General features: G+C 41.6%; 1 protein-coding gene across 14 annotated transcripts; it reads right to left on the bottom strand.

Moving 5' to 3' along the window:
* Positions 1-247: 247 nt before the first annotated feature.
* LOC125516703 lies at positions 248-7,843 on the bottom strand. Of its 14 annotated transcripts, none has more exons than XR_007287395.1 (8): positions 7,318-7,842; positions 6,565-6,613; positions 6,243-6,279; positions 5,806-5,891; positions 5,195-5,460; positions 4,558-4,675; positions 4,311-4,373; positions 3,873-4,151 (listed from the first exon to the last, which is right to left on the bottom strand). XR_007287395.1 is itself a non-coding variant. In XM_048682046.1 (7 exons), exons 3-7 carry the CDS (start codon positions 5,473-5,475, stop codon positions 4,036-4,038), a joined length of 516 nt encoding a protein of 171 aa, XP_048538003.1. In that variant the 5' UTR covers positions 5,476-6,279; positions 6,565-6,613; positions 7,318-7,843; the 3' UTR covers positions 3,873-4,035. The 14 variants fall into 14 exon arrangements, 2 of the variants coding, with proteins under 2 accessions (XP_048538003.1, XP_048538006.1); XR_007287396.1 differs by having other exon boundaries at positions 5,195-5,242; positions 5,372-5,460; positions 5,806-6,279; positions 7,318-7,841; XR_007287394.1 differs by having other exon boundaries at positions 5,195-5,242; positions 7,318-7,836.
* Between the last annotated feature and the right edge of the window lie 591 nt (positions 7,844-8,434).

Below are 8,434 nucleotides of genomic sequence, written 5' to 3'. Positions count from 1 at the left end.
GGCCCTTGAGGGTGGGGTCCGAAACCAACCCTAACTCTTGTTTCCCCACACATACGGACTCTAAAAATAGCCTATACTTAAGTATTTCGAAATTACATGGGCCTGGCCCATTAATAAGGTGACGCAACACCTAGAATAGCCTATGGACGAATATTATGAAGTGGCATCTTGTATATTTCGTCCAAGGCTTCATGCACTCCTTATGGCGGCTTCAAAGTCCTGAAATCATCACTTGTAACTCCGTTCTTGATCCCCTTGCGCATGCCATCAACTCCATGCGTGTTCTTGCTCCAATGTTCATTCTTCTCCAAGCTAGGCCCTTCATTTGTAAGCAAAACAAATGTATCCAATTTAGGCAGCATCATAATCTCATGAACATTAGAATCATTACCAAGAAACGAAAGTACCTGGTAATTTAATTGGCGTGCGCGAGCTCTAGTAATTGGTCCAGTATATGTAACAGTAGGGGCTGTGGGTGTAACAATGGTATTGATGTCCTCATCATTTTACAATGGTGCAATCCATGTATTTTTATGTGCCTTGTGGTGAGTGCATCAAGCTTGTGAAGTGGACTACTTGTTGTTAATGTTTTGTCAATGCTGAATCTGTTATGTCATGATACTATGTAAACCTGCTGCTACAAGTCATTCTATGCATAATCTGGAGATGTTCACTAAGGGTGTTTTGTTATAAATGTTATGATATATCAATCCATGCCCCTGGTGGTATTTATGGAGTGCTCTAGCATGTCTTAATATTGCTCTACTTTTGCTTTAAAATGTTCCTGGCAGATTGTTTACATGTTAATCAATTTTGTCATGGTTGTTGTTAGTGATCCAAGCATGCTATGAACTTGATCTTGCCATGGTTAGCTTCATGAAGATGTCATCTTACTGTAGGTATGCTTGTCTTGTCATGAAATGCTTTTTGATGAGTGATTTGAGCTCGCAAAGATGCCTTCATAATTCTGTTTATGCCATGCTCTGTTTTCTGCTAAGTCTGAATCTGTTTATGAAACTTTCTATGTTTACATGGGTGCCATCATATCTTCTGATCCTTTTTGTCTCATGGTCAGTAAGGGACTTGTGTTATATGCAATTATTAGATTCATTCCATGCCTTTGGTTGCCATGATAAGTTCCTGTAGCATGTTGTTTGATAGCTTTAAACTTTGTAACATGATGTTATTTTTGCCATGTCTAGTGATTTCCACTAAGTCTGTGAACTATTATTATTTGCAATTTTTCCATGTCCTTTTGAGCATGTTCTATTGATTTCTGGAGATAGCTCACTGTTCATGTTTTGTCATGCTTTACCTGTAAATCACGTCCGTGCCTTTTGTTTTCATGTTGAGTGGCTGTAGCATATTGTGTTGATGCTTGCAAGTTGCCTAGTTGCTGTTTTGGACAGCTTGTCCTTTAGACTTGTTTCATGTGTATGTGTTGAACCGTTGCTCCGTTTTGAGTGTGCTCTACATGAAACTTGCTTAGTTTTGCATGTAGTTTCATGTTACCTTGTTGCATCCATGTTTTGAGTGTGTTTGCTTGATGTTTGAATGCATGTTGCTTCAATGCCATGTTTAACTTGTTTTGCTCATATTTTCTAGACCGTAGCTCCAAATTAAATGAACTGTATATGTAACTTGACTAGAATTTTGTGTAGATCATCGTGGTGCATCTTAACTTGTTGTTTAACAACTTGAACATAAGGTTTATTCAGATCTGGACCAATTTCGAAATTTGCATATGGGGACTTACCGGAATTGTTATATGTTGTTTTCAGCCTCATTTAAACTTGCTTTGATGTGTTGTTCTTGTATGCATCATCTCTTGCCATGAGTAGCTTCATGTAGCCTTGTCAGGCATCATACTTGGTTGAGCATCATGCCTTGTTCATGTGTGGTGTGTTTACCATGTTGTGTGCTTCATCTCGATAGTTCCTGTTTCGTTGTGATCGTGAGGATTCGTTCGCCTACACTTGGTTTGTCTTCATGGCTTCATCTTCTTCATGGACTCGTTCTTCCTAGCGGGATTTCAGGCAAGATGACCGTCACCTTGGATCTCACTACTATCATTGCTATGCTAGTTGCTTCGTTCTATCGCTATGTCGCGTTACCTACCACTTGCTTATCAAGCCTCCCAAATTGCCATGAACCTCTAACCTTCACCCTTCCTAGCAAACCGTTGTTTGCCTATGTTACCGCATTTGCTCAGCCCCTCTTATAGCGTTGCTAGTTGCAAGTGAATATGAAGATTGCTCCATGTTGGATTATGTTTATGTTGGGATATCACAATATCTCTTATATTATTAATGCATCTATATACTTGGTAAAGGGTGGAAGGCTCGACTTTATGCCTGGTGTTTTGTTCCACTCTTGCCGCCCTAGTTTTCGTCATATCGGTATTATGTTCCCGGATTTTGCGTCCCTAATGCAGTTGGGTGATTTATGGGACCCCCTTGACAGTTTGCTTTGAATAAAACTCCTCAGCAAGGCCCAACCTTGGTTTTACAATTTGCCTCACCACCACCTACTTTTCCCTTGGGAGTCACGCTCTCAAGGGTCAGTCTTTTTTTTTTCCCCCCCCCCCCCCCCCGGCCAGTGCTCCTCTGAGTGCTGGTCCAAACCGAGCGATGTCCGGCGCCCCTGGGCAATCAGGGTCTATGCCAACCCGACGTCTGGCTCATCCAGTGTGCCCTGAGAACGAGATATGTGCAGCTCCTATCGGGATTTATCGGCACATTCAGGCGGTCTTGCTGGTCTTGTTTTACCATTGTCGAAATGTCTTGTAACCGGGATTCCGAGACTGATCGGGTCTTCCCGAGAGAAGGAATATCCTTCGTTGATCGTGAGAGCTTATCATAGGCTAAGTTGGGACACCCTTGCAGGGTTTGAACTTTAGAAAGCCGTGCCCGCGATTATGTGGCAGATGGGAATTTGTTGATATCCGGTTGTAGTAAACTTGAAGTAAACTCTTCTAAAATGCACCAACTGCATGCGTAACCGTGACTGTCTCTTTTCGGGGTTGTTCGAGAGGAGAACACGATTTTTGGGTTATGTTTGACGTAAGTAGGAGTTCAGGATCACTTCTTGATCATTACTAGTTGGCGACCGTTTGCTTAGCTCCTTTTCTCGCTCTTGTTTCGTAAGGTAGCCACCATACATTGCTTAGCCGCTACTGCAACCTCACCACTTTACCCCTTCCTTACCCATTAAGCTTTGCTAGTCTTGATAACAGATTACTACACAACAGTTGCAGGTACAGGTTTTGCGATGATCATGACGCGAGAGCGATGTTTACTTGTTTTGGAGTTCTTCTTCTGCTTCTTCGATCAGGGGATAGGTTCCAGGTCGGCAGCCTGGGCTAGCAGGGTGGATGTCGTTTGAGTTCCTGTTTGTGTTTCATCCGTGGTCGGATGTTGACCTAGTGTATGATGTATTAATATATTCTTGCGGCATTTGTATGCCTTGTATGTATCCCCATCTATTATGTAATGTTGATGTAATGATATCCACCTTGCAAAAGCGTCTTCAAGATGCGCTTCCATCCTTGGTGGGACCTTCGAGTTCCTTTAGGATAGGGCCGCATCTTGGGCGTGACATGTGCAAGAGCCCAAGTTTGATGACGTTGATTGGATGCACTTGGCATTCATGAACCTATGCTAATGAACAAAATCTGACATTTGTAAATTTTATCAAAATATGGAGCATGAAACTACAGAGACAAAATTATAAATTATTTCAATTAACCAATAATTTAAAGCAAGCATGTTCAAAATATAGCAAGGCAGGTCATCCAATGTTAATTGTGCCAAGAACTTAATTTTTTTAATCAGAACTTGATTTTTCTTAGATGAAATTGTCTCCAGTGTGTATGAAGCATGAATAAATCAAGTTAAAAAAATGCAACAACTACACAATCAAGGATTCTAGTCAAAAATATTCCACATCAGCTAAACATCATTGCATCCGCAACTAATCAGAAGTAGTTATAAAAGTGCAGCAACTACACAAACATCTCAGCTCACAAATTGTACCCTATTCACTGTTGGTGGTTGTGTGAAATTTCTGCAGCAAAGAGAAAAATAGTGACAGGGGAGAGAGAGGCAATGATGACGTGCATCGTCTGCCCTCACCACGCAGCCTTGCAACATCTAAGCCAAAAACGCAGAAGCGCACTGTCAATTCATTCCATTCTATTTTTGAAATTTTCACGACAAACTTGAAAAGAAATAGTGATTTGACTTCTTAAGTGTAAAGTCGAACTTAGTGAATAAAAACAAATATATGAGAAAGCAATAAACATTGCTTACCTCAACCAATGACGACAGGTCTACTGCATGGAACATGCCAAACGTGAGTGCGCAAATGCTTCCCTGCAGTGACATGGCATCACATGTAATATTTTTTAAGTTACCATATTCTTCCTCTACAAAATAAATTATGTACACCTTAATTTATGCACCTAAGGATGACATGATGATTCATGGGTAAACTATCACCAGCATAAAGTCAACTTTTTCTTATGACATTTATATTACAAATAAATACTCTATTCACCTTTAGGTATGTTGCATTTGCTGCTTCACAAGGAATAGTGGGAGGCTCATGAGCTGAGTACCCTGAGGGCACGTCCGAGTAGCCAAGTAGAAGAGCGCACGTCCAATTCCCAGTTTCACTACCACAAATTCGATAGATCGGATCACAATTTCAGTACCACAATTTAATACCATATATCAGTAGAGAATCATATCCATTCCAGTTTCAGTAAAAAATCAAAATCCATTTTGAAAACAAGTGGAGGTATCTTAGTAAAAAAATACCATATCCATTTCAATACAAAAATGAAAACAAATTTCGGCGTCCGATCCATCGCAATATCAATATTCAATTGAAATCTTATAACTGCCGAGTTCAAAAAAATATTCTATTGAAATCTTATGGGGACTTTATCCGGTTTAGGAGTTGAGCCAAGCCTATCTGTACCCATTTGAATATATTTTCAGATGAAAAACACCGAACTATGATAAAATAAACAATAATCAACGACCCTGGCTGGGAAATAATATCAGTCCTTCCTTGTACTAAACAAGGTATTGAGGGAAAATAAATCTAAGAACAGAATGTACAGATTGGCAGAAGCTAAACATCGACTGCTCTATTAGCAAGTCTAAATAATTTTGAGAAGAAGTATTACCAAAGAGATGACTCTCCAGGCTGCCGAAGGGCATGTACTTGTGTAAGGCTGAACCAAAATGCAGGCCATCAGTACACTATATATACTGAGAGGTGGATAATGTAGGAGTATTGACACCTCAGCAATGAACATGCAACAATTTCATATTATCGACTTAAAGGTGTTGATAATAAGTACATAATAAATGAGAGGCTCAACACCGGAAAACTCGCAGATGGTAACAAGGAGGCAGGGGTTGTGAGCCTTGTCCCTGACGTCTCCACATTCTTCAGAGCATGCATATAAATTATAGAAGAAAAGTTTTGGTAAAAAATCACAACAAACTAACTTTAGAATGTTGCAAATGTACTGGTGCCCAGTCACAATATATATGCAATTATGCACGAGTCTATGATTCTGCCGCAAGGATCAGATAGACAACAATTTGGAGCATGGTGTTGTGTGACATCTCACAAAGTGAATGAATGAATTTTCGATTGTTACAGAAAATTTCATATATAGATTTTCAATGTAAAAATGAACTTTAGGCCTATGTTATTTTTACATACATAATGTCTTTCTTGGTTCCCAAAGTGGTTCAGTAACCACCCTAAGTAAACAATCAAACATACCTTGAATCACTTTACCGAAAATATTGCACATCGGAAGTAAGTCCAGCCCATGTCTTATCAACTGCAAAAAGATTCCACAGACAAAACTTGCACAAAAAAAAAAACCGGTCACCCTCATATCTACTGTTTCATATCAAGAATCTCCTCAAACATGTCATCAGACAAACCATTTTTGGTTCAGTTTGAAGGTACATGGCCAAAATGAAGACTACTGTGATATAAAAGGAAACAAATACATTATAGAAATGACATAGGAACACTATGCATGCTCAACAATGATATGGGTCTGACATATGGAGTTAGCAGTTTCCCTAAAACAACAATTTTCTGAATATTATTGTGTCGCCCATTATGCCCACAAAAGGAAAGAGAAACCTTATGTAAACAAAATATTACAGCGAACAAACACAGAGTTTTTCAGAAAAAGGAACACTTACCAGGAAACTTCCAGTCCTTGAAGAAAGGATAACCTTCCTACAAATACACCATCCAATGTAGGTTCATACAGTTTTCATTGTGCACAAATGATGCAACATGCAGATTCAAGCCAATGCGACAAAATGTCCAGTTAACTTAGAGCTATTTACATATCGTTTACTTAAGTAAAAAAACTCAAGTTATCTTGCTGTAGGCAATCTACTCAATGCTGATCACACAAATAATAATGTCCGGAAGCACTTAGGAACAACCAGACCACACAAGCATAAAATTGTGTAACCAAATAGACATCAGAGGGGAGGGAGCATTTTTCAGAAGTACCTCATTAAGTTTCACAGTTATTATGTGAGGAGTAAAGGACCAGATGAACCTACAAATCAAAAGAAATATCATAGTCAGCACAAAGATTGTTCGAAGAAGATGATCAAATTAAAAATCATGTAACTGAACATATAGAAGAATCTTCTTATAAAAAAATCAGGAAACCGATCTTTTGTCTTATTATATTCAAAGAGCTCTATCTGAATGACACCTCTATATTGATAGGCTGCCCTGTGCATATAACTAACATAAAGCATATGTACACTTCCCACCTCCTTTGAATGTCTGCAGTACTGCATCCTATTTAATTCCTTTAGTACGTGGTTAAATACTTATAAAGTTAATGGTCACATGCCCTTTAAACGTGTGAATTCACATGTACACCAACTAACCAAGACGGATGCAGCCAAAATTACCCAAGGCATCTAGTTGTTTCTTTTAGGGTTTAGGGTGTGCAAGTTTCATTGAGGACATAACCTGTCCACTGAATCTAATGGAAAATTCATGGAATATATGCTTGTTCCCACGAAATTGGATTCGGACTCAGGTTTAAGACGAACTTGCATCGCTAGAGACTTCTCCAACTCCTTCAAAGACTCCAGCAACTTTTGCTCAGGGGCTTCACCATGCCACCAACTTCTTCAGGTGCCAACAACATGAACAGATAACGGGGTGGGAGGGGGAAGGGAACATAGATGGAGGAGGGAGAAGGGAGAGGAGAGAAGAGGGGGAAAGAGGAAGGGGTGGAGATACCTGTGATAATGGGGAGGCGGAAGTGCGGGACAGGAAGACTCGCCGCCGGCGGGCAGGATGAAGAGCTGGCGGCTCCAACCCTAGCTTGCGCGTGAGAACTGCATCCTTCGCACACAACCAGGCCATCCATCGTCTGCCATCGTGCTCCAGCGAGCCGGCGACCGAGGGTTGCCTGGAGCGGAGGTGGAGGCGACCAGAGCCAGCGGCGGCGCGACGCCGAGGTTGGTGTGACGGCGAGCTCGGGCGGTGAGGCGGCGGGGCATAAGCTGCAGGAGACGGCGGCGGGGACCTCGAGGCCGATCTTAGGCCATGGCTTCCCTGGCTCTAGAGGCTGTGGCGGCGCTAGACGGAGCGGCAGGGCGAGGAGGAGGCCGGCCGTCGGGGAGGCAGGAGCTCCTCGTCCCCTCGATCCAGATCGGGATCGAGGAGGGAGCAACAGGGGCGCGAGGGAGCGGGCGACCCGCGGGCTGCGGTCGGGGCGTAGGTTTATTTTCGTAGATTTTTTTCAGGTGCGGGTTTTTTTCGATCAACCGGAGGGTTTAGCACTGGACATCGTGGGAGCATACCGATTTTTATTTCCTGGTTCAAGGGCGGAGGGGGGAATCGAGGGGATGAGGGAGGTGGGATCGAGGACGAAAAAAATCCGTCTCTGGTGGGATGAAAATTGACCGGCGGAGACTACCAACTGCTCCATTAGGAGTAGAGATTCGGCCCCCTTCCTTCGGGGAGGGAGGCACTTTCCCACTTGGGCCTTTTTGGCCCAAGTTTTCTTCCACCTCTTGGCCTTATTAATATTTAAATTAAATATAGAATGTTCTAAACATTTTCAAAGCATTATATATATATAATTTAACATCCTCGGAAACATTTTCCACCTATATAAAAATAATCGGTAATACCCAGTAGTACATGATATTCACCGAAAGCCTTCCGGTGACCCCGAAACGCTTTCAGAACCTCTCGGAAGTATTCCGGATATCAATGAAACAATTCCACAAATATATTCTCATCACTCCTGTCCTACTAACACTCAGCATATCATGATTACCTTAAGCTTGTGACTCCGGAGGTTCGGTAAATCATAGAGATGAACGAAACCCCTTCGTTCAATGACCGA

The sequence above is a fragment of the Triticum urartu genome, chromosome 1 (genome assembly GCF_003073215.2).
Source record: "Triticum urartu cultivar G1812 chromosome 1, Tu2.1, whole genome shotgun sequence".
Taxonomy (NCBI): Eukaryota; Viridiplantae; Streptophyta; class Magnoliopsida; order Poales; family Poaceae; genus Triticum; species Triticum urartu.
This window is presented reverse-complemented; position numbering and strand designations above follow the sequence as displayed.

What these genes read in the sequence shown, in the direction of transcription:
- LOC125516703 (XM_048682046.1), bottom strand. Translation starts at nt 5,475, where the DNA reads ATGCATGCTCTGAAGAATGTGGAGACGTCAGGGACAAGGCTCACAACC. An exon ending in TTGAGCCTCTCATTTATTAT is followed by an intron (nt 5,243 to 5,371) that starts GTACTTATTATC and finishes ATTTTGGTTCAG; the next exon opens with CCTTACACAAGTACATGCCC. An exon ending in ACCTGTCGTCATTGGTTGAG is followed by an intron (nt 4,219 to 4,310) that starts GTAAGCAATGTT and finishes TTTCTTTTCAAG; the next exon opens with TTTGTCGTGAAAATTTCAAA.